This window comes from Gopherus flavomarginatus, chromosome 1 (assembly GCF_025201925.1).
Source record: "Gopherus flavomarginatus isolate rGopFla2 chromosome 1, rGopFla2.mat.asm, whole genome shotgun sequence".
Taxonomy (NCBI): Eukaryota; Metazoa; Chordata; order Testudines; family Testudinidae; genus Gopherus; species Gopherus flavomarginatus.
Genome location: NC_066617.1, coordinates 226,444,610 through 226,471,155, shown reverse-complemented (window position 1 = coordinate 226,471,155; position 26,546 = coordinate 226,444,610). Strand labels below are relative to the sequence as shown.

The 26,546-nt window shown below is 44.0% G+C and overlaps 1 protein-coding gene across 1 annotated transcript in view; it reads left to right on the top strand.

Annotated features, from left to right (window-relative positions):
* Positions 1-26,546, top strand: part of SMS (spermine synthase) — a 77,182-nt gene that overhangs the window by 16,532 nt on the left and 34,104 nt on the right. Inside the window, exon 2 of the mRNA XM_050936683.1 lies at positions 13,300-13,420. Within this exon, the coding sequence (XP_050792640.1) occupies positions 13,300-13,420 (121 nt within the window). The remainder of the gene's footprint in view (positions 1-13,299; positions 13,421-26,546) is intronic.

Below are 26,546 nucleotides of genomic sequence, written 5' to 3'. Positions count from 1 at the left end.
TTTTAGCCAGAAGGACTAATAAACGTTTTGTTTTTTTTTTAATGAAAACTTAGATTCTGTAGAAATGGCTGGACTAAGACCTCATGCTTGCTGGGAAAAGCTTTCCATTTACCATTGTTGAGTAGTTTTTGCATAGTGGTGTGGTGTGTTCAACCCAGGCTGTACTTAAAGAACTGGTCTACATGCAAACTGTTGCTGAAAAAGCAATCAGCTGTTCTAATTACAGCTGGTTGGGTGGCAAAACAGCTCTTTCTTTATTTCTGTCAATATCAAACTTTTGGAAAATCTCTATTTTTATTTGCACCCTTTTGTTTTGGTGCAAGTCTCCGTGAGCCTTGTCTGTGAAAGAAGTTGTATATCACTGTGCCACTACGCGCTCTCTCTCTGTCTTTCAGCCATCTTGCAAGAAGTATGCCTTTTATGGAATTAGCATGCCAAATTCTGACAGGCATGATTAGTGTCTTTAAGCCTTTTTTCCCTCCTGGGGAAGGTTGTTTTGGGACTCATCCTGGCTTAATTGAAAAACATTCTTTGATTAGTTGGAAGTTTTTCCTAAAATGTTCCCAGCTCCCTAGCAGTGCTGAAGGGACCTAAAAGTTGCTTGGCTAAACTAAGCAAAACCATGAAATACTTAACACAATAAGAAACAACTTGTATGTGTGTGTTAATTGCATTAGGGCAATAGTTAAGTAGGAGTCGTCAAAAATAGAAAAGGGATGGAGCCAGGTCATTGAATTCCAATGAGCAAAGAATATTATTTGTGCTGTACACAAGCCAGGAAAAGTGCTTCTCATATTGAGGAAATGTAGTTAGGCTCTGTGAGTCAAGCAACTGTTTTGGAGATTGATTTATCATCTCTGACAAGTGAGGCTAATGCATGTTTATGCAACTAAAAATCAAAGCAGATACTGAAGTGTGACCTTTGTTTGTGTTTCAAACTTTGAAACAAAGGGCCTGCCCTTCCCAAATAGCTTAAATCTCAACCACTCTGAAAGTATTTTAAATCTGGCTTTGTTAGATCCTTAACTGGCTGTAGGATAGATAGACTTTATATTGGAATGAAGATTTTTCTAGTGATGACCAGTTACAAAAAACATCCCGTGGGCTGGTGACTCTTGGGTCTGATTTGATTTGTCTGTCTACACTAGCCCTGATCCTGCAAGGAGCACTGTGATGGTGAACTCTAATGCCCACTCAGAGCACCCTTTGGGGATCATGGCTTTAGATGGTTAAACTCCTCAAGCCATGGAGTATGTCTTCCTTGTGTCCTCCCGAGCTCCCAGTGCTTAGCAAATAAAAACATGGGTGTGACTTCAGATGAGCAGAAGTCCAGAGGCCAATAAATACACCCCATACAAAAGGAAGAGGGTTTTTTTAGTATTTAATGCCAAAATTGAGACATTTTGTAGCCAAATAGACCAACTCAAAGCAAGGTTTAGGCAGCAAATGTCCAAGCAACATAGTAGTAAAAACACCAGCACCTTGTCTAAGCGAGTGTTCCCACTGTTAGAGGTGTACCAGTGATCTCAACAATAGGTCCCTACCCCCACCTCCCGTAGACAAAATGCCTAGATTTATGTACATTATTTGGGGACTTCACTACTATTTCCCATGTTTTAAATAACACCAATAGTACACTAGATTCTTTGACTTGGTATTCTGTCGACCTAGCACTGTCTACGTGGGGACTTAGGTTAGCATAGCTGCACTGCTCATGGGCATGCATTTTTCACACCCCAGAGGGATCTAGGTTATGCAGACCTAACTTTCTAGTGTAGATCAGGCCTAAGTCTCCTCACCTTTATTTGCAACCCTGGCTTTCTCTGTCCTATGTTATCCAGTTTAGCTTCTAAACTTGTTGGGGGAGTGACCATATTTCTCATCTGTAAAGAGCCATGTAAACTATGGTACTATATAACAGGGGTTCTCAAACTGGGTGTCGGGACCCCTCGGGGTCGCAAGGTTATTACATGGGGGGTCGTGAGCTGTCAACTGTTGTAGGATCAGCAGTGATCTGTATGCTCTGTATAACCTGTATGCTCAAAAGGTCTGTTACACTCCCCCCCTTGTCTCCTCTCCCTCTTTGAATACCTGTGAAGTGGCTTTCCCCCACCCCTCCCTCCTGGAATGCTTGTAGGATGAATGGGCTGGTTGAACAGCTGGAAGATCAGAAGCGCTCCTAGATAGACAAGATGTCTGGGACTCTAATTAGGCAGCACTCACACACCCAATGCATTGACACTGGCTGAGGTGGAGTGTGACCAACCAGATGCAGCCAAGTCATCTCTAGTGCAGGCCATGAGGAGCAGATCCTTAAAAGGGGAAGGGGCCATGTGCTCAGGAGTGCACTCACAAGCTTGTACCTCCTGTGGAGGCCCTTCGGGTCCCACTGTTGCATTCCATCCTGCCTCGGGAAGACTTACCTTCATTGCACCATCCATCACTGTGCTGTGGGACACTTACCTTGAAGGATCCTGACATTTCCAGTGCCATGCCTGTCCTGGGAGCGTGAGTATGCGAGTGTGATACCCTCCCCCAGCCTTCTTTTGAGCTTAGCTATCAATATAACAAACATGGTGCTTTCTGCAAACTCTGATGGTCATTAGTCCTCCCTAAGCTTACTAGCTGACCCAATTTCGGGTAACATCAACCTCCACCCCAAATCCCACTTTGCCTCCAGCATTTATATTAGTGTTAAATATATAAAAAAGTGTTTTTAATTTATAAGGGGAGTTGCAGTCAGAGGCTTGCCATGTGAAAGGGGTCACCAGTAAAAAAAGTTTGAGATCCACTGCTGTATAACCAATGCTTATGCAGTTGTTAAGAATGGGAAGAAAAAAATGGGCAATCCAATTGAAACTTCATGGGGGATTTAGATAGAATGGAATTTCCTCAGGATACTGGGATTATGGTTTCTAACAGACTTCACATTCTGCTTTTACTGTGTTTAATTATAGGCTGTGGTGTTGGGGGCTGGCTACCAGTTTCTCAGTACACAGTCATATTCATATAGGTTTGAAACATTTTAATCCACGATAACTGTTCTTGTGGCAGAAGTTTGCAATTCATCTTGTTTAAAATGAAGTTTTTGTCTTTGAAGCCAAACAGAAATATGTGTCCTTTAGTGTCCTTTTTAAAGACTGAGTAAATACATCCTGCCATGTCAATTTACCAATTTTCTCAGAGCTGAAGTCGTCAGGCACAGTTGATGCAGAACTTCAAGCGATGAGATGTCTCACAGAACTAATGCCACTGTGAACATACACATTTTTAGTTATTATTTTGCTCATGTTTTAGAGCAATGTTCTCTATCTTTTGTGTCTAGCACGATGGGACTCTGGATGCTGCTCTAATACTAGTAATTATTAACAGTTTTTTAATTCTGTAACCGAGAATTGAGACTATAAATGTGCTTTAAAGGGACATCAATTTATATATCACATTGGATTTTTTAACTGACCTTTTACAGTTCACTTCATGCATCTGACAAACCCTTAAGGTATTTGCAATGTGAGCACAGGCAGAGTGTAGCAACTAGACAGTTGTGCTTTGTTTTGTTTTACATGTATTGGTGTCTGAATTTTCACAACTGTCCACTCATTTGTATATTTTGGAAGGGAGGGGAAGGGAAGGGAGAGAGAGACTTTTTTTTTCTTTAATGTTATTTCAATTGACAAAAATTATCAGGGAATTCAGGCACACAGTTGCTTCAGATCTCCTGACAATTTGTGTGACTTGCAATCACATTTTTAAAAAGAAACAAGGTTTCTCTTATACTCCCCTTCCTGTCTGAATACAAAGAGAAAAGTGAACATCTTCCTTACTAGGATTCAAGAAAAAAAGACAACTACTTGAGTATCTGTAATATAATAGAATGCAAATAGACTAGATCCATAACTATGGTGAATCTTGTCCATGTGCATTGGGTTGAATTGATGGCAATGGTCCCAGTCCTGTAGCGCCTACTCGTTTGTATCATATTGGCCTTGTAGCTGGAACTCATCAAAGCATTTTTGTTTCAGTACACATAAAAGAATAGAATCATGCTTGCCTCTCATAACTATATTCAGTTTGCACTGCTTGTGAGAATTAAACATAGCAAAAACTTTAGTCACTAAGGCCTTGTCTACAATGCCACTTTACAGCTCTGCAACTTGCTTGCACAGGGGTGAAGCATCCCCATGAGCACAGCAAGTTTCAGCGCTGTAAAGTGGCAGTGTAGACAGTGCACTAACGCTGGGAGCTACTCCCCTTGTGTGGGTGGTTTTTTTACAGCACTGGGAGAGCTCTCTCCCAGCGCTGGTGCTGCAACTACACAGCCAAGTTAAAGCACTTCCGCGGCAGCGCTTTAATGTTGGTAGTGAAGACATACCCTTAGGAAAGCTGATGTTGCTCTGAATTCCCACAGGTAGCAAAAGTTTCAGAGCTAAGGTACAGTTTATACATAGGCCTGGTCTGCCCTAAAAAGTTAGGTTGACCCAGCTACATCACTCGTGCGGGGAAAAAAAATAATCCATGCCCCTGAGCCATTTAGTTAAGCCAACCTAACCCCTGGTATAGGCAGTGCTAGGCTGATGAAAGAATTATTTCATTGACCCAGCTACTGTGCCTCAGGGAGGTGGGTTACCTACGCTCGCAGGGGAATCCCTCTTGTTGGGGTAGGTAGTGTCTACAATGAAGCACTCTAGCAGCGCAGCTGTGCCGCTGTAGCATTTCAAGTTCACACAAGCCTTTAGTCCAGTGTTTTCCAAACTTGGGATGCCGCTTGTGCAGGGAAAGCCCCTGGCGGGCCAGGCCGGTTTGTTTACCTGCCGTGTCCGCAGGTCCGGCTGAGCGCAGCTCCCACTGGCGGACGTGGTGTCCCAAGTTTGGGAAACACTGCTTTAGTCACTTTTCAAAGTAGAATAGCAGTTTGCAGTTAACCTGCAAAAAGTAAAAGTTCTCTCTTCTTGGCTTATGATATCTAAATAAGATCTGACCCAAATTATAATCCTCCCCATCCCCCAAAATAATTAATTTATTTTTTGGTGACTTGGTTGGCAATATGGATAGGTAGGACTGGAGTAGAAGATTTCACAGTTTGAAAAGTTATCTTCTGAAAGCAGTTCTCCCAACTGCAATGGCTTTATCAGTTTTTTTTAAAACTCAATTTCAAACAGCCTAGATAAAAATTCCTTCCTTTCTGGGTTGCTCTTGTTTTCACTATCTTATCACATCACTCCCTAGTGGGGTGTGGTATTTTGTTTTGTTTTTTACCTTTTTTCCCCCCCTCCCCAGTCCACCAAGGAGTACGTCAGCAAAAACAGTGAAGTCAAGACATGCAAACATAAAAAGCAAAGAACTCCTTTTACGTCTTCTCCATGCAAAATTTTCCTTTTTCTAGCAGTCACCTTACTTTTATTACACTATCTCCTAGAAGCTCCAAGTGGGCTAAGCATTATGAGTATTAAAGAAATTCATTTTTGCTCTTGGTCTTTGTACATTGTATAGTTTCTACATTCCTATTTTGATAGCGTAATTTTAGAACTTCACTACTACTGTGACCAGCTGTTAAGGAAAAGTAGCTCTCTGAACTCATCTCCCATATTATAGACATGAGCAGGTGCACAGGAAAACCCAATGTTGATCCACTTTCCCATGTACAATTGAATAATAGGTGGGTTATTTCCACCCAGATTCATGAATATTCTGCTTATTCAGAGATATAAATCAACTTGAAATATTGGTGGCTGCTCACATATGGAAATTTATTAAAAATTCTGTTCCCAAATGCCTTGATAGTCTTGGTACAGAGCTGTGCTTCCTGCATTCTGTGTCTGCATGGATCTAGTGTGCATAAAACAAAGGATTTTCCTATTGTGTTTTTCTTACAGAGAACAGAATACTTCTAAACATAGTACTGGGGGAGGTGTTTGTTGCCAAGGCCAATTTGTTTTTAGTGGACATATTTTCACCAACTTGAAGCAAAAAGTAGCTCAGTTGTTTGAAAGCTCATGTTAGAATGGGGTTTGTTATGCTCTTCAGTTTCTTCTTAAAAACATCCCTTCAACAAAAGCTACAATTAAAAGCTATTACTACAAGAACAAACAGCCTCCCTAAACTTTAGAAAACCGGGGAGCCTAAGACTCTTCTAAAAATAAGTAAATGTGAGAAACATAGTTAATGAATAAATTGTTTTGCTGCTCTGAGAACCATCACATTTAGCGATGAAGTCTCTTCGGAGGTCGCTGAGCTCCCAAATTTCCACCTCTTCCTAAGAGTATATACATTCTTAGTTTTATAAGCTCCACTCCTGTAATCTGCTCAAGTGGGTGAATTTGCCCTTCCTTCCCCCCACCACAGCACTAAATTACCTTTGGGATGAGGCCAGCAATATTGCATGCTATCGGTTAAATGAAAATGTACCTCTTAATTATATGACTAATGCACTTGATTTCTGCCATTTCTACAGCCGTACATAATCCACAGATTTATTTGCCACTTCCTAAATCAAAAGAGTGCAGTGGGGGGCCCTCTACCCTTCCCCCTCAACCCCAGTTCCTGTACATGTGCTGACAAATTCACATGTTGATAATACACATAGCTAGTGTCTCTATAGATATAAATTTCATAGGGCCATACTGTTATATCATGGGATATATATACGGTAAGAGCAAATGATAGTGTGTAGTAAAGGATCAGACTTGCTGCTATTGAAGCCATGTAACTATGGACTACAGAGCGCTGGTTTTATATATTTGCAAGTTCAAACTCATGCATCCAATGCCTTGAACTGTCACAAGTTGTCAGGCACTCAGATTGCTCTTTTCCCAGGCCACTTATATATTTTCACATTGTGTGGAGGGTGAATACATACTAACACCCACTGGCATAAATATGTGTGCTGTACAGTAGTATTTGCATAGGTACGCTGTTTCAAACTATGCATATTCAGTGTCATATCTTACATCAGGTTTATGAGTTTTGCTTTGTGACTTAGTCCATGGATTTATTTAGGAACAAAGCAGTCTTCAAAACTGGAGAGGTATTCAACAGTGGGGTCTTTGTGACACTCTGTACCTCGGGAATCGGGGAGGCACTTTGTAAGCCCCATATTCATAATTTTTATATAATTGTGATATTTCATATAAAGCATGCCAGGTAAGGACTCATGGGAAGAGCTGTGATCTGCTGAAAGCCATTGTTCTATCTAAATGTGTATATAATTAGCACATATGAAGTTATGAGATTGTGTTGTATGGTTGTTTCTAAAATATGCTGTGAGTTGGAGAATTGCCCAGATATTAGATCCCCAGGAACAATAAGAAGGGAGCTAACCAATGCCCGAGCAGGTGTCGAACAACCATCAGCAGCCGTTGTCCAGCAAGGGAGTTACAGTTCAGTGATTCACCTGCACAGGGCCACACCAGGGGAATTTCTCAATTTTGCCTGGTGACTTTGCCCATCAGACATACCTGGACTTGTGTTCTCCGAGCACATGGAATGAGGATGTAAAATAGAGGACAGAGGCCTCATGGTTTGTCCTGTATCTTCTCCCAACTACGCTGAATGCAACAAGAACGCTAGAGCTGAGAAGACTAGTCCCCAGACTAACAGGAAGAGCCTGCATATGAAAGATTGTAACCAACCTGCAGTATCCAGTGGAGTGAGAAAAACTGCTTAGTCCAGAGTGCCTAGTCTAACAAGGTTGAGAATTTAGACTGCGTCTTTATCTTTTATTTTCCTTTGGTAACTACACTGACTTTTGCCTATCACTTAACACTTAAAATCCATCTTTTGTAATCAATAAACTTATTCTAATGTTTGTCCTTATCAGTGAGTTTGACTGAACTGCTTGGTAAATCTGCTCAGGTTATAAAGGCTTGTGTATGTCCACTTCCCTTTGATGAAGTAGTGAACCAATTAATAAACTTGCATTGCTCAAGAAAGGATCTTGAGCAGTTCAGGATGGTATATTCCCTAGGGTTCAAGGCTGGGAGCCAGGGCTGGGGGGAAAGAGATTTGGCTGGTGTCTTTCTCTGTGATTCATGAGTGACTCTGGGACAATTCATGCAATCTAGTTGGGTGTGGGGCTCCACATACAATTGTACTGACTGGTAACAGCACATGGAGGGGTTTGCTGCTTGTCACCAGTAAGCAGGGTGAACAGACAGCAAATGTGAAAAATTAGGACGGAGTGGGGGGTAATAGGAGCCTATATTAGAAAAAGACCCAAAAATAGGGACTGTCCCTATAAAATCGGGACATCTGGTCACCCCTACCAGGAAGACATTGTGAGAGACAACCCAAATTAATGAGTTAAGGGGGCACAGTGGTCTCACTGTCCGTGGTTGCACCCCATCACAGTCTTATTTAATTTATTTTATCTGACTAGCAAGAACTAAACAGATAGAAGTTCATGTTGTATTTTTGGAACCATCACATTAATTGTGTTCATACCTTGCCATGAGTTTTAAGGAGTTCAGTCTGTTTATCTTACAGAGAAGTTTAAGAAGCAACTTGATTGTGGTGTAGGAGTAGTTACAGGGAGAGAAGAAACCAGAAATTTAGTGGGCTTTTTTAATCCAGGGGATAAAGACATAACAAGATCAAACGGCTCAAAATTAAAACTGGAACAACTCAAACTGGAAAAAAGATGTAATAAACAAGAGGGTAATAAACTGTTGGAACAGATTGCCAAGGGATGTTGTTGGAAACTCTTTTACATGGAGACTTTAAATCAAAGTTGGATATCTTACTAAAAGAGATGGTCTGGTTCAGCTGCAAATTATGGGGCTGAATGCTGGAATTACAGAGTGAAATTCTATGGCTTGTATTGTGCAAGAAGTCAGACTAGCAGATCATAATGGCTTTTTTTTTTGGTCCCCATTTTGCCCTTAAGACAGCATTTAAATTCATTGATTTTTATCAGTGAGCAGCCTTTTGGCAACTGTAACTTCAGAGGAATGTCTGTAGCTATTCCATACTGCCTCTTCTAGAAGCACAAGGTTATGCACAGACTGGATGCGTAAAACTTATGCAGATGTGACGTCATTGTACATAACAGTAATTCTTGTTTTGTATTCTTTGATATCTAATCCCTTGCAGCTCCTTTCCTTTCAATGCATAAATGCCAAATACTTAGATAATTATCAATTCTGTACTTGACATTTTAAATAAATGCAATCTGTTAAATTTCCATGTGAACTGTAAAGAAATTTCTGTGGCCTGAACTTGCATCAGAATTTGAGCGGAATGGAAAGGCTTTCTTTCACTTGTTGTTGTTATGGTCAGAAGATACACTTTGCCTTGCCTGGGGTTGCTCACTATATTGATCCTCCCGCTCTGAACTGGGGTAGGGGGGCAAGTTCACTTATTTTTAAAATGGAGGAGTGGTGGGGGACAAGGTGGTGGGTGTCAGTATTCCAAATACTTCCCGGCTACCCAGTGGTTATGATGATGCAGCTGCTGCAGCAGCATCCAAGTGAAGGTCTGGAATTCATTTAGGGCATGTCTACACTTAGCTTCAGTGTAAACACTGCCTACTCTGACAGGAGGAGTTACTCAGTTGGCATAAGTAATCCACTTCCCGGAGAGTGATAAATAGGTCAGCAGAAGAATTCTACCATCAACCTTGTGCTCTCTACACGAACTTAGGCTGTCTTAACTATGCTTCTCGGGGGGTTGGATTTTTCACATCCCTGAGCGATGTAGTTATGCCTACCTAATTTTCAAATGTAGACCAGGCCTTTGTGGTTTTCACTCTAATCTGCTGGCCTGGAAAGTGTTGTGTATATAATTAAACTAACTAGGCACCCATCAGTTTCATTTTCATGCTCCTGTTTCATTTCCTGGTTCTTATGATCTTGTAGGAGAAAGCAAGGAGGAAAGGAAAGAAAATGGGAGGGAGAATCTGATGGGAGGGGGTAGTAGTAGGGAGGATGTGTGGGGGATGGGATGGACAACACAAGAGACAGTATCAAGGGTAGAGTCTAAATTAAAAAATGCGGAACCAGTTTTCTTGGCAGGGAGTGACTGTACCAGTACTAGCAGTGCAGACAACAGAAGCAGGGGAGGGTGTTCAACACCCAGTCATGAAAACCTTCCTTCATAACACCGCTATAAACACCTGAGTATAGTCTGTGCTAGTGCTTACACCAATGGCGTATCTATACTGCTGCTGGACAGGAAGTATAAAAATTGCTAGTGGATATGGAGCCAGGGAGAGGGTCTAAAACTTCCTAGAAAATGTGGAGTATGAAAGAAGGCAAAAAAAAAAGTTGTGGTTTTTTTGAGGCGGGAGGGTAGAGATTGCATTTGATTATGTTTCAGCTATCATCATAATGGGAATAGTTAATTGAGCTAATTTGCCAAATAAACTTAGAAATAAAATCTCCCTAGTAAAGTGTTTGTTTGAATTTACACCATTGCTTAACACTGCATGCATATTGTAGAGGTTTGGAAGGAGAGTCCAATTACACTTGTGCACGTGTGAACACTACACATCAGTAAAATTAGTAGCCATGTCAGCACACCCATTCTTCAGTGCTTTTCAGTAGATCTTGTTTTTTCTTAATTCTAATTAAGCATAAATTGCAACCCAGGGAGTGTAATGAATGAGATGTAGAAGATAAGGTAAATGTGAACTCTTGCTTTGTTAGCGCTAATATTATTTGATCTTTATCTAAAAGGCAGTGCAGTGCCTTCTCAGCTTAATACATTTGCAAGAGAGATGAATCACATCATTCTTGTGACCTGGTTGACAGAGAAAAATAAGGGAAATATTTTTTTGTTCCTCTCTAATATTTCAGTTGGTTTGGTAAAATTATATGAATGATAGCCCACATGTCTGAGTACAGCTTTTACATAATGTCAATCAATAATCAGGTTGGCAGTTTAGTCTAGTAGTCTCTGTACATGGTGGAAGATAGAGGTTCCTAAGTTTTAGGGCATGTCTGCCTGGGGAAACTGACCATCTTAAGCAGAGTAATTGTTGAATAAAGTCATTTTAACACTGGAATAGTGTCTGCATGTAGCTATATTGGCATAACTATAGTTATAATTATTCCACTATAGCTAAACAATATATTTCCCTGTGTATCTTTTTTTTTTTTAAACTTGTCTCAGAGGGTTATGCTTTGAAGCTTAATGCAATGTACATCAAAACCTGAGTTGTATGACACTTTTCTGCCAGTTTTGCACTGAGTCCCATGTAATTTTACCAGAATCACTATTTTAGCATGGAAAACTAATTCCAAGGTCAACTAACTTAAGTCACAATTTAGTTTTAGCATTTCACTCTGATGCAGCTTCTAAAATACCATAACGAGGAAGCAAAAGATGCAGTCTCTTTATTTTATGCACATCAGACTTTTGTGCTGTAGCTTGATTGTTTTATCTATAAAGGGATGATTACTGATTTACTAAAGTAGATTTACCTCTTTTTTTGGAGATAACAGAGCAAATGAGTCTCAGATGTTACTTGCATTAAACTCAGTGCGATCAAACTAGGGTTGACTTTGGACAAATGTTTATGTATATTGGATATGAACTCTAGCAGAATAACTGGATTATAGTTGGCAGGTTATAATGTCCTCCTCTTAAATAAGGAAATGACAATTCTGCTCCTCCATCTTTTGGGATTGTCTGATTAATGTAAGTAAATAACTAAGGGAACAGGCCCTAAGTAATTTCATTTCAGTTTAGAGTTGGCCTGTGAAAGTCTACTAAACCCTGGAACATCTCTAGTTTGATGACTAAGGACCTGAGCCTTTATTGAGTTCTGTGCGAACAGACCTCTCTGTTCCACAGAAAGGGATCAGCGCATAATTTGATTTCTCTCCGCAGAAAATGTGTGCCATAATATGAAATGTTTAAAATTTTGCAAGTAGCAGGATTTTCAAAAAGGGCTATTATTTGGAAGAGATTTAACAATCTATAGCACAGCTATGATGCAGCACTCAATCAAGGGGAGAAAAGGAGAAGATGCTTTTGATTTTCATTTGGTAAACTACCAGGGTGGATTAAGGTGCCGTAGAGTACCAAATTTTTTCATATTATTTTATTTTCACTTCAGAATGTAGAGAAGGCGGATAATGCTCAAGGTAATCAGTAGAGACCTGCTTCTTTAAACCTTTGGGACAGAGTATGACAGCATTTCTGGTATTCTTCTGTTATAATACAGGATGCATTTGAATTTTTGTGTAGGGAAAACCTGAACCCTGACATCAAAGAAGGAATGCTGATAGGTTTAGGGAAACTACAGTATATAACTGCTATAGTTAGAAGGGGACAGACCTAGATCTAAGATTGATTTTCCTCAGGTGAAGAGGGAAACTCTAAGGTGAAAGTTTGTAGCTAAGGGATACAAAGCAATAGTAAGTGCTAATGTTTCTCACCACCACCACCAATACCAACAGTGAGTTATATTTTTTAATTGACTGTCAAGAAGCCCTCCAACAGAGACTTCAATCTGCACATACTCTCTGTTGGTCATCACTTTTCTATCAAGAAAATACTGATTTATGCACTGTCTCAGATTGGATGTCCCAATAATAGTCACTTTTAGAAGCCTTGGCCTGTATATTTATTTTTTAAGAAAAAGTATCAAACCCTTCAGTTAGGAATATAAACTTGATAATGCAAATTGTTGTCTACTTGAGTCTTGCTAGAACAGCCAGAAATCAATAATACCAAGAGAGGTGTTAACTTCTAGCATTCATCTTAATAGTTTGGTAACTTTTAAGTTTCCCTCTTCACCTGAGGAAATCATCTTATTGCTCCAAAAAGGAATCAGGAAAAGCTTGACTTGTGTCTTGAGTAGAATTGGTTGGCTCATCTTGCCCAGTCAGTCATTGTTATTGGAGAGAATGTTAGAAGTCCTAACCTGGGGAGAATACTAAATTGCGAGGTCATCGAGTACAGTAGCTTCTCTATTATTAGGTCTCATCATAATTAAAATAGTACAAGTCTGGAGTCTTCCTTTCATCGTAGAAGTGGTTGAGTAATATGAATCCTGTTAAACTACTTTGTCCTATGATCACCCAAATCTTAAAAAAAACATGTGTCTGATGGAACTTCCTTGACCAGAAAGATGTCATAAAGGAGGGAGGGGACAATGCATCCCCATAGGGTACAGTTGCAGACTCAAAAGCCGCTGCCTCAGTGGAGGAACAAGGGCGGTCCAGAGTATAGCTGCCAGACTACAGCCAAGAACTACAGAACCTTTTTAAAATATAAATAAAGCAGCAGGTGTGTGTAGTAAACTTAACCTTTGTCTGAGAATGTCTTAACTGACTGTATTTTCCCTTCATCTTGCAGCTGATTGCAATGCCGTTCTTAAAGGTCTACAGCCTGTTTTTCAAGAGCAGGGAATGACAGAAACAATCCATAACTGGGAGGATCATGGTTACTTAGCAACTTACATCAACAAAAATGGAAGGTGAGTTGGATGTTGGAGCCTGGGTTCATATTCTGACCAGATGAGTGAAGGCATCTATGAGCATAGTTACAGCTGTGTGAGAAAAGCAGCATTAACACCATCTGAGCTTCTGAAAGCAATCTATAAAAGGAACTGTATATCTGAAAACCTCTGCCCAACCCTTCATCCCCTAACAAAACACACCAACAAACAAACAAAATACCCCCAAAGGAACAGAACAGTTGGGTACTGGCTGAGACTTAGTTTAAATACTGTACTTAACTAAAACTCTTTTGAACATATTAAATTTAAAAGGTGTCTTGCTGGGTTCTTGTTGTTTTTCATTTTACCTTCTTCCCTATCTTTGTTTGTTTTTTTTTCCCTTATTCTAGATCATGGTGTGTCTCTAACTGTTTTTCAGCCTTATTTTTCTCCCCTGTCCACTCAGTACTTGCTTTACTTCCTTCCCTATATATTTTTTCTCTTATTTTATTTCTCCCTTGTAGCTTCCAAAAGGATCATGGAGTCTCCTCAGCTGAGCTAATCCACTTTTCCTTTGTGTGTGTGTGTGTGCGCGTGTAGGTATAGGTGTGTGTGGGATACTCCTGTTGTAGCAGAATGAAATTAACCCAAACTTTATCCAGTTCCACTGCTACCCAAAACTCTGAACAGTAGCAGTGAAAACTGACCACTCTAATCAGTTTACCCTCTGTTGCAGCATAGGAAGCATCTCAGAAACAGACAGCCAGGAACTGTTTCTCATCAGACTTAGGACAACCTGCATTAAATAACTTAACATTCCCAATGTGAACTGAATTCCATCTTTGCAGTCAAAATGGCTAGGTTTTCTTTTTTTTTTTTTTTAATAATATAATAAATTCTGCAGAAATCCAAAATTACACTTCTTCCAACTCCTGGCAAGTAGGAAGTTCTCTCAAAGGGGATTACTGTGTTTGAAGCCCTGCCATCATTTATCACTGCTGCTTTAGGCTCAGGATTCTCATATTTCCAACGATAAGGTAGTTATATGTAACCACGTTTTAGCTTTAGAAAATTGCAGCATGTGAATGATACGTGTACTAACTGAAGTGCATTCTCTGGAGAGAAGAAAAATGAAGTCCCCAGGGCTTCTGTTTTTCTCAGCTCTGAAGAAGAGTTCTGTGTAGTTTGAAAGCTTGTCTCTCTCACCAATAGAAGTTGGTCCAATAAGGTCACCCCCCCCACCCCCTCGGCCTCTGTAGATGTATTAACTTGGTATTTTGGCCCTTTATTGCCGTTGCTTTTGGCTATTTTACGAACCCATTGTTAATTTCCAAAAAAAACTGGTTATGGTATGAGTGGGACACACTTTCATATAAGCAGATCTAATTGAGACAAACTAATAAAACCAGGTTCAGTTTATTCCCCTTAGTTGTTTTACCATGCAGAAATAGATTTTGTTTTGAAGGACTGCATATTAAAGTATAATTGGCCTATCTGATGCATCACATCACCAATTAAATTAGCTTTACTGCACTCATGCTTGACCGTTTTGTAACTTTGGCTCATCCTTGAAGGCAGAAACCAAAAGCTGTGCAGCTTGACATGGGTTTTATGCTTTGTGGGTTTTGTTGACTTTTTCATTTTTGTTTGTTTGCACTGGCATAGCGATGCTAATCTAAATGCAGTGGTGCAAGCTCAGAGTATAGAGATGTTGCACTTTGTCCTAGTTTGCAAAGTGAGAAGTGTCACCATGGCTGTATGGGGTTTTCTTGTGGGACGACTTTTCTTTCTTTCTTATTTTGAGCTGTACCAGTGCAAAATCATGGTTTACACTGTCGCAGGGGGTTTGTGATAGGAGCTTACACACACTGTTATATCAGTTTAGCTACGCAGGTACAAAAATAGTCGGTGCAGAAAAGGCCTTATATCTTCCACTAAAAGAGATGCTTCTTGAATCTTCAGCTATCTAGAGGCTTGTAAGACTGCAGCGCTCTCTCTCTCTCTCTCTCTCTCTCTCTCTCTCTCTCTCTCTTTGTTTTTAAACGGAACCCTCTTTACTAAAAGGTTAAAAGGAAACTCCAAATTTTGTAACTTTTGTTACAGCCCATTAAAGCATTGGTGGACATAGTTATACATTTGGACAAACATTCGCTGGACTTAAGAAAACCCTGAGGCCTTATATATGTAGATTTTGTATGCTAATAAAACATCTTTAGATTTACAGTTAGTAACTTTGTACATTGTTCTGTAATGCACTTGTAGTTTGGCCTTGTGTCAAAAGACCTTCATATTATTCCATAGGCAGTGGCTGGAGTTAGATACCTAACAAAACTATTTTGGCTTTGGCAGGAAACCTTGTAACTCCGATATTAAGGCCTCAGTGGAGGGTGCTGTAATTGGACCCATCTTGCTGCACAATGTCTCTTCTTTGTGGGCCTGAACGAGGAGCTTTCATACTGGATTGCTGGGTCTTGTCAGGCACAAACACTCCACTCTGAGTGGGAGGTGAAGCCCAGGAGGGAGAATAGCCATCCTTAATATCAAAGTACTCGCTTTGGGTAGTTTCAGTACTTATCTATGCCCTGAATCAGGCAAAGAAAGCTGGGCCAATGCAGCGCCACGTGCAAAAGTGCTAAACCTAGAAAAATGAAAATGTTTTGAACAATTCACAAAAATATTGTTAAACACTGTGTATATAATGCAAACTGTAAAATGAGCATGCTACTCTTTAGTTGTAGATTCAGAGATTCAGAGTATTACCATTGCTGTCGACAAAAATTCGTCTGACAAAGACATTATTTGAACTGCCCTTTGGAAAGCTGCAGCTGTTAAATGAATCAGAGCTGATTTGCGGATTAAACCGCACTTTCCTGTTGTCATTGCCAAAATAACAGAGCATCGTCCTTCTTTGTCTGAAGTTAAGCTAGCAAAAGTTACATTTGGCTAGTCTACCTGGTCCATTTAATTCATGATTTACTCTGACAAAGAACCTAATTGAAGAAGGCTCACTTGAAAAACATTCACTAATCATTTTGTCAACACAAACGTAGGGGAAATAACCATTCACACCCATGCAGAGGCAAGACACTGCCCACTTTAACCAATCAAATCATTGCCAGTAGTGGTGTGAATGAATATTTTCTTTGCTGTACCAGCCTCATTGACCAAACACTGAGCCAGCAAATACACCAAAGATCCACAAGTGCATTGTGTGCAGCAATTTTTGGTTTTGATCAATACTTTTAAAGTCACTTATGTAAATTGCATTAGCTTTTAAAAGGATGCCTTGTGTTAAGCAGCACATTTCTACCTGAAATGTTACTGACTCTCATTACATGTAGTACGTGACATTGTAGGGAAAATCATTACTGCACTTTCAGTGTATTTTTACATTGTACATATGTGCTGGCACCTTCCATACAGCAAATGAACAAGAAAATAATGATGAAAAGAAAATGTAAAACTTCAAAAAGTGGCAACGGAATTCAGGGTGAAGGGGGCACTAAAGGTAATATCTGTAACTGTTTGAGTTTAATTTTTTTTAATTGATGGTGCCATATAAACGAATGCTGTATCTTACTGTGTTCTAGTGGCAGCTTTGATAGTGTGTGTGGGTAAACTTGAGAGTTGCATGTGGTGCCTGGGCTGGCACCGTATATGGGGAGAGCAGGAGGACTTGCTTCAAATCCACACTCGTGGTCTGCCTGTACAGCTGCTTTAAAAGCAAAATCCCTCTTTCTCATTAAAAAAATAAACAATAGATGAGTTACTTCTCTGAGTAGCTGTGACCTTCACTGTTTTTTAAACCTCTGTTCAGCCTTGGAACAGAGTAGAGCACTGTGATTTATTGGCATTTTGTCAACCACTCTGGTGGTTCTGTAGATTATGATTCTGTCTTGTTCTACAGCAGGAGGGCGAAGGATTTTTTTATCTCATGTTAACACCTCTTTTAAAAAAAGCTAGTCTGAACACTCTCCAACCCTTTGTTTCAGGGCTTGTCTTCACATACAGCACTATAGCAGCGCAGCTATAGCACTTTAGTGGAGATGCTCCTACGCTGACGGGAGAGCTTCTCCTGTCTGTGTAGTTAATCTACCTCCGTGAGAGGCGGTAGCTATGTCGTGAGAAGAAGCCCTCCCATCAACAAAGCACTGTCTACACTGGGGGTTAAGTGGGTTTAACTTTGGCACTCAGGGGTGTGGATTTTTCACATCCCTGAGCAACTTAGGCCTTGACTACACTCACACTTTACAGCGCTGCAACTGGGGTGTGAAAAAACACCCCCTTGAGCGCTGCAAGATACAGCGCTGTAAAGCGTCAGTGTAATCAGGGCAGCGGCGCTGGGAGCGCGGCTCCCAGCGCTGCACGCTACACCCGTAAGGGATGTGGTTTACATGCAGCGCTGGGAGAGCTCTCTCCCAGCGCTGCTGCTCTGACTACACTCACACTTCAAAGCGCTGCCCCGGCAGCGCTCCCGCAGCGCTGCCGGGGCAGCGCTTTGAAATTCCAAATGTAGCCATACCCTCAGTTTATACTGCGATAGGTCTGTAGTGAAGACCTGGCCTCAGGCTATAAATTGTATGGTTTATCCTCGGAATCATCCTAAGGTCAGAAGGCAAAATCAGATCTGTAGTCACTTGCTAACCTTGTCACTGTCTCTTGTAACATTGATTCTTCTTCGAGTGCTTGCTCATATCCATTCCAGTAGGTGTGCGCGTGCCACGTGCACGTTCGTCGAAGACTTTTACCCTAGCAACACTCGGAGTGGCGCCGCCATGGCGTCGGTTATATACCCCTGCCGGCCCGCCGCTCCTCAGTTCCTTCTTACCGCCCGTGTCGGTCGTTGGAATTGTGGAGCGCAGCTTGCTGTTCTCCACCTCCCTAGCGATTCACTCGTCTTTTCTTATATTGTATATAGTTCGGTTAATTGTAGTTAGTTAGTGTTATTTAGTAGTTGAGTTTGTGTATTGTAGATAGTTCAACGGGATTGAGGGTTAGCCCCTTCCCTGACCCCGGTACCGGGCCCATGCCCGGCTCACCGGGCTTCAAACCGTGCGCGGTCTGTCTTTGGCCGATGCCCACTGGCGACCCGCACGACGCCTGCCTTAAGTGCTTGGGCGAGGCCCATTTGACAGATAAGTGCCGGATCTGTAAGGTTTTTAAGCCCCGAACTAAAAAAGAGCGGGACGTTCGCCTCAAGCAGTTGCTGATGGAGGCAGTGCTGACTCCCCACTCCTCGGCACCGGCACCGAGATCAACTGCTTCATCGGCACCGGAGCATACCTCCTCAGCGAAGACTCCGAGTCACCGACCTTCTCCGGCACCAGCTTCTACCTGGCACCGCTCACTGTCACCTTTGAGCAAGAAGCGCAAGCCTCCTGCGGCTGCTTTGCCCGCACAGCAGTCAGAGCGCTTAGCCAGGCCGGACCGCCCGGCACTGTCGTCTGCCGCGGCATCGACTTCCGCCGCACCGTTGACTCCGGACTCAGACGAGCCGTGGAGTCCGGTGCCTACCAGCTCCCTGGCGCGGGCCATGGTTGAGCTTGTCGTGCCCTCCACTCCGGAGACGTTCTCCGCGGCACGGGACCTGATCGCCTTAACGGAGCCTGAGCTGCCTCGACCCCCAGCACCGCCGGTGCGGGGCCCTTGTAAGACCTTCTTCGCCCGGTACCATGGGACTTGGTCACTCTCGGTCCTGGTCCAGGTCCCACAGACGCTCATGGTCCCGCCATCGATCTCGATCCCGTGGCTGCTCGCAGTCCCGGTACCGTTCCCCGTCGCGGTACCGGTCATACTCGTGGTACCGCTCGAGGTCCCGGTCGCCGTCCGGATTCTACCGGCATCGTTCCAGGTCCTGTCATCACTCGCGGCACCGGGCTTCCCACGGCCGATCTCGGCACGACGGCTCCCGGCACCGGTCGACCTCCTGGCACCGCGCCGGTCACAGGTCCCGGTTGCAATCTCGGCACCGCTCCCCAGCACCGTGTAGGGATGGTTCCAGTGGACGCAGGGACCATCACTTCATGGTCTCCGCCCCGCCGTGGCCATCTCGTCAGCCATCAGTCTCCTCCCATGCCGGATCGGCATCCTATGGGGACTCGGACAATCTGAAGGACCCTCATCAGTGGTCCTTTTGGACTCCTTGGGCCTACCATCAGAGCCAAGGTGCCCCACATCCACCGCCGCTCTCGGGGCCCTCCGAACATAGGGCACCAGAGGCCACGGTGAGCAGACCTCCTCCAGCAGGTACAGAACATCTCCCGGCGCAGGGCTCGGACGTGCAAGACCCACCCCAGGACGTTCCACAGGACCAAGAGTCGCTTCAAGACCCATTGGTCCCCAGGGTCTCTTCCTCTTCGTCACCAGACGAGGCAGTAGCGGGGACGGCCACATCTGGACCGCCCTCAGTTGACCTTCGGTCGCATCAGGACCTCCTCCGCCCGGTCGCTCTTAATATAAATCTACCCGTGGAAGAAGTTCCTGAGGTGGAAGACCCAGTGGTCACCATTCTATCAGCGGAGGCTCCGACAAGGGTGGCCCTCCCCTTTATTCATACCATACAGGCTCGAGCAGATACAATCTGGCAAACCCTGGCATCCGTTCCACCTACAGCCAAGGGGGTCGAGCGTAAATATATGGTTCCATCCAAGGGGTACGAGTACCTATACGTACACCCTCCCCTTTGTTCGTTAGTAGTCCAATCCGTTAACGAACGAGAGTGCCATGGCCAACAAGCCCCTGCGCCTAAATCGAGGGAAGCCAGACGCATGGACTTGTTGAGAAGGAAGATCTACTCCGCGGGGGGCCTCCAGCTCAGAGTGGCGAATCAGCAAGCCCTCTTGAGTAGATACAATTATAATACATGGGAGTCGGTAGGGAAGTTCGTAGAAGTAGTCTCACAGGATTCCCGCCAGGAGTTCTCGGCTCTCCTGGAGAAAGGGAAAAAAGTTGCACGAACCTCCCTTCAGGCCTCGTTAGATGCCGCTGATTCGGCAGCTCGAACGGTCGCCTCCAGGATTGCCAAGAGGCGCATATCGTGGTTGCAAGCTTCGGGTCTTCCACCCGAGCTGCAATATACTATACAGGACCTACCATTTGACAGTCAGGGCATTTTTTCCCAAAAGACGGATCCTCGCCTCCAAAGTTTAAAGGACAACCGCGTGATCATGCATTTGCTAGGAATGCATACGCTGCAGACTCAGAGGCGACCTTTCCGCCCACAACCTCAGCGCCCCTATCCCCCACCTCAGCCAAGACAGGACTTCTCCAGAAGGAGAGGCCGTAACCCCCGGAGACGCCAGTCTGGCCCACAAGGGGGTAATAACTCCGGCCCCGCCAAACCACCGGCGGGACCGAAGCCAAACTTTTGAGGGTGCGCCTGGGAGCACTGTACCAATTACCTCCCAGGATCCTTTTCAGTTCACCAACCGCCTTGCCGCATTCTACCCTGCATGGTCCCAGCTAATATCGGACCGCTGGGTTCTCAGCACAGTGGAGTGTGGCTACTGTCTTCAGTTTATTTCGTCCCCTCCTTTCCACCCTCCCTCCCCGTCCCTCTTCAGGGACCCCTCTCACGAGCAACTCCTTCTGCAGGAAGTTTCGAGGCTCCTTGTGTTGGGAGCTATAGAGGAGGTTCCAGAGGACCTAAGGGGAAGAGGGTTCTATTCTAGATACTTCCTAATTCCGAAGGTGAAAGGGGGCCTCCGGCCCATCCTGGACCTGCGAGCTCTGAACAAGTTCATCACGAAGTTCACGTTCCACATGGTATCCCTGGGAAACATTATACCCTCCTTGGATCCCAGAGATTGGTACGCTGCTCTCGACATGAGGGACGCATATTTTCATATTGCGATTTACCCCCCAAACAGAAGGTTCCTTCGCTTCGTGATAAACCGTCATCACTACCAATTTACGGTCCTTCCCTTCAGCCTCTCCTCAGCCCCTCGAGTATTCACAAAGTGTATGGCAGTAGTCGCCGCCTACCTCCGTCGCCGTCGAGTTTACATTTTTCCATATCTCGACGACTGGCTTATTCGAGGGACCGCCGAGGCTCAGGTTACCGCACACGTAAACGTCATCAAGGACCTATTTTCCCATCTAGGTCTGATCCTCAACCTAGACAAATCCATTCTGCTTCGTATGCAGAGAATAGAATTCATCGGGGCCATGCTGGACTCGAATCTTGCAACGGCCAGGCTACCTCCACAGAGGTTCCAGGCTATAGTCTCATCCAGAGCCTACAAGCCTTCCCAACAACCTCTGTCCATACCACCCTCGCCCTACTCGGCCACATGGCTGCGTGCACTTTCGTGACAAAGCACGCAAGACTACGCATGCGCCTTCTCTAGACTTGGCTTGCCTCAGTTTATTGTCCGCGCAGGGATGCCCTGGACATGATAGTCACAATCCCAACAAAAACCCTGAACTCCCTCAACTGGTGGCTGACACCCTCCCTGGTGTGTGCCGGTCGCCCGTTCCACCCACCACAGCCTTCGGTGTCGCTAACGACGGATGCTTCATTCCTGGGCTGGAGTGCGCACTTAGGACACCTTCACACCCAGGGCCTTTGGTCCTTGCAAGAGCTGACTCTGCATATCAATGTTCGTGAACTGAGAGCGGTCCGCTTGGCGTGCCAGACCTTCCAACACCATCTACAGGGCCGTTGTGTTGCGATTTTCACGGACAACTCAACGGCCATGTATTACATAAACAAACAAGGGGGCACACAGTCTTCCCCCCTTTGCCAAGAGGCGATGCGACTGTGGGACTTCTGTATAGCCCACTCGATAGACCTCGTAGCCTCCTTCCTTCCGGGAGTCCAGAACTCTCTCGCAGATCGCCTGAGCAGATCCTTCCTGTCCCACAAATGGTCCATCCGTCTGGACATCCTTCTTTCTGTATTCCGGAAGTGGGGCTTTCCCCAAATAGACCTATTTGCCTCCAGGGAGAACAGGAAATGCCAGGTGTTCTGCTCCCTTCAGGGCCGATCCCCGGGTTCTCTCTCGGACGCTTTCCTGATCCCCTGGAAGGGAAGTCTTCTCTATGCCTTTCCACCCTTTCCCCTGGTCCACAGAGTCCTATTCAAGCTCCGCAGGGACAGGGCCAGACTGATACTGATCGCTCCGGCATGGCCGAGGCAGCACTGGTATCCCATGCTGCTCGAGCTATCCCTAACGACTCCGATACCACTGCCACTCTGCCTGGATCTTATAATGCAGGACTTTGGCAGGCTTCACCATCCAGACCTGCAGTCCCTGCACCTGACAGCGTGGCTACTGTCTGGTTGAACCAGTCCGAGCTCCGCTGCTCAGCCCAGGTTCAACAGGTCCTTTTGGGAAGCAGGAAACCCTCCACGAGGACGACATACCTTGCCAAGTGGAAGCGGTTTTCTCTTTGGTGTACACAACGTTCCCAAGTTCTAGAGGCTGTTTCGATCCCTATTATCCTGGACTACTTGTGGTACCTCAAGGAACAAGGTTTGGCACTCTCTTCAATAAGGGTGCATTTAGCCGCCATCTCCACCTTCCATCAAAGGGAGTTGAACAGTTCCACCTTCTCTCACCCGATAGTTTCGAGATTCCTTAAGGGCTTGGAGCGCCTCTACCCACCGGTTAAGCCTCCTTCCCCTACCTGGGATCTCAACCTTGTTCTGACTTGGCTCACAGCCCCACCCTTTGAGCCCTTAGCCACTTGCTCGTTGCTGTACCTGTCCTGGAAGACGGCCTTCCTGGTAGCTATCACATCAGCCAGATGGGTTTCGGAGCTCCGTGCTTTAATGGCAGACCCTCCATATACGATCTTCCACAAAGATAAGGTGCAGCTACGCCCGCACCCGGCTTTTCTTCCCAAGGTGGTCTCTGCCTTTCATATTAATCAGGATATCTTTCTACCGGTCTTCTTCCCCGAAGCCGCACGCATCACGCAGGGACCACCAGCTTCACACCCTAGATGTCCGCCGAGCCCTCGCCTTTTACATCCAGAGGACAAAACCCTTCAGACGCTCTCCCCAGTTATTTATAGCGGTGGCGGAGCGTATGAAAGGTATGCCTATATCTTCTCAGAGGCTCTCATCATGGGTAACGTCCTGTATCGGGACGTGCTACGACTTGGCCCGTGTCCCGATTGGCCGTCTCACCGCTCACTCTACCCGGGCTCAAGCCTCCTTGACCGCCTTCCTGGCGCACATTCCCATCCAGGAGCTATGCCGCGCAGCTACCTGGTCGTCAGTGCATACGTTCACTGCTCACTATGCGCTCGTTGCGGAATCAAGAGACGATGCCGCCTTTGGTTCAGCGATCTTACACTCCGCAACGTCTCACTCCGACCCCACCGCCTAGGTAAGGCTTGGGAATCACCTACTGGAATGGATTTGAGCAAGCACTCAAAGAAGAAAAGACAGTTACTCACCTTTGTAACTGTTGTTCTTCGAGATGTGTTGCTCATATCCATTCCACACCCGCCCTCCTTCCCCACTGTCGGAGTAGCTGGCAAGAAGGAACTGAGGAGCGGCAGGCCGGAAGGGGTATATAACCGACACCATGGCGGTGCCACTCCAGGGGGAGCCCTGCCGGCCCACTGAGTGTTGCTAGGGTAAAAGTCTCCGACAAACGTGCACGTGGCGCGCGCACACCTACTGGAATGGATATGAGCAACACATCTCGAAGAACAACAGTTACAAAGGTGAGTAACCGTCTTGTATTTCTTAAATGCCTTAATTTTCCCATCTGTATAACTAAAATGACTACTATGCAGGAGTGATGTAGCGATGGCTTTCATTCATGTCTGTTAAATGCTCTGAGATCTGATGGGAAGTGCTAATAGATGTGCAAAGTTTGATTTATTAAAATAATACCATTGAAATGTCTCAATCAGGATTGGCTTCTGTTCCCTCCCCTATTATGAGGAATACCGAAGTGACAGAAGACAACATTTTAAAAGTGATCTGTCTAGGAAAATATTTAGGCTGCCTTATGACATGTGAACAAGGCCTGAAATGGGAGTGTGATGTTTTGTCTCCCTCCTCTCTCCCCCATAATCCTCTCTCAACCCTTAATTGAAGGGGAGAGGGTGCTGAATCCTTCACAAGGTGGACTTCTCTTTTTAATTTTTAATTTTAATTTAACAGGAGTTAACTAAACTCTTGACCCCAAATCTCCGTCCCACAGCTTCAAGCAGTATAAATAAGTCACTTCCTAGTTCACAAGTGTAAAGGACATGAAACCTGATGAACTGATGTCCTCTAATTGATGTCCAACCACCCTTAGCAGAAGGCTGGACAAGACAACCAACGTGGGCGAGACCTGAATGTCACATGTTAGAAACAAATAAAACAAGCAAACCCTGCTCCCATGGCGTATGCATGCTCTCACCCCATCTCCTATCCCCACCCCCCAACCCCCTCCAAAAAAGGCAGCTCTGTGATTCCTTCAACATGTGTAGAGATAAGGTGGCTGGCAGCATCCAGGCCCACAACTGCAGCAGCACCAAGGCCCCATGGCTGAAACTGAGTTCTGTTCGAACTCTTATCTCCACTACCCCTTATAGGAGGGAAAGACTTGCTTGACTTGGGCTGTTTCTCATCTCTTTTCACTTTCCCTCTACACTGCCACCCCCACACCACCCAAACTGAATGTTAATAACAGAAGTCAGATGTAGGAAAGGAGAGTAAAGCAGTTTTCTTCATAATCTTGTAGATGAAAAATGCGTTGCTTCTGTTAAAATATGAACAGTATAATTTGGCATTTAAACAGGCTAGACTATTTTCTATATGCAGTATTCTGCCAAGTGGACTCTTCTTGCATATTAAATAGTTAAAGTATCATCTAAACAGGCCAAAAACTGCTTGCATCTGGAATTACTGGAAAACAAAATCTTTGTATATAGTTTCCTGTAGGCAGGGAGAGTCACTTCAGGAGCCTCACCCTGATAGACCTCTAAGTGCTACCGTAATAATAAATGTTTTAATATTTCTATCTTACAGACTACATTGACTATTTTCAGCTAGTCTCGTTATTAATGTAAAAATTAGTCTTGTTTTAGAACTTACAAAATTTAAACTTCGGTATTAATTTACTTTTCAGTCTTAAAAATTGCAGATTTTAGAAGTGACACCTTGAAAAGTCTCTAATAATGTAAGTAACTACAGATCTGATGCAATACCGTTTCAAGTTGCTGAAACGTCTCTCTTTGATTTCAGTGAGCTTTAGATCTGGCTCTAAACAAGAAGACTGAGTTGGTGGCATGTGGTAACAAGATACTTTGTTAGATTCTGCTCTCATTTGCTTCCCGATAATGTTGTGACTTCAATGGGGTTAAAACACCCGTCCCCCCAAAACCTTTAAGTGAGAGGACTCTAGCCCATTGAGTCAATTATCCTCTTCTGATTGCCTAACCAACTCAAAGTTCGGTCTAACTTAATAGTGACAAAAATTTGTTTCCTTCTCTATAGTCTTTTTTTTATATATATAAGAAATACTGAGGCAATGCTAGCAATTCAAAAAAACTGAACACCTTTTGATGACAGCCATCCTATGGTTACTTACAGTGTGATCTCTCACTGGTCTGTCCAAAATGTCATATGCATTTTCAAATTCCCTGTGCAAGCTGTATGAAGCATTCTCATTGGATGTTGGGTGGTGAAGCTAGCCTGTGATCATTGGCAACTTGTGGAAACTGACTGGTAGTAAGAGAACACTTACCTTAGGAAAGAGGATGAGCTTTGGACAGAGGATAGTAACTGTGTTTGATTTTGCTGAGTTTTATTTACTGAGGAAGCTAACGAGTCTCCTGGCCGCACCATTGGACTGTTGCTGCCCTACTGTTGTTAATGGGTGTTTTTTTTAAACCTATGATTGCAGTCATTTGACTATTTCTGTTTTTAAACGTGCTTAGTTAGTGGACACACTTAAATCAGTTTTAGCTTAACTAGGTAAACAAGTAAATCAGTAACCAGCAGAGGTTTCCATCAGCTTAGCTAAGCAGATTTAAAAACTGACTTTAGTTAAACTGGTGCAACTTGCCTTTAGAAAAAGGCTAAGAATGTCTTCTGTTTAGAGGCAGGAAGTATGGGCTAGATTTACAATTTGAATTTGAGACCCTATGAACCACTCAGATGCCAGTTTGGGGAAGAAAGGAAGCCAGACAGCAATCTTCCACTCATGTAAAG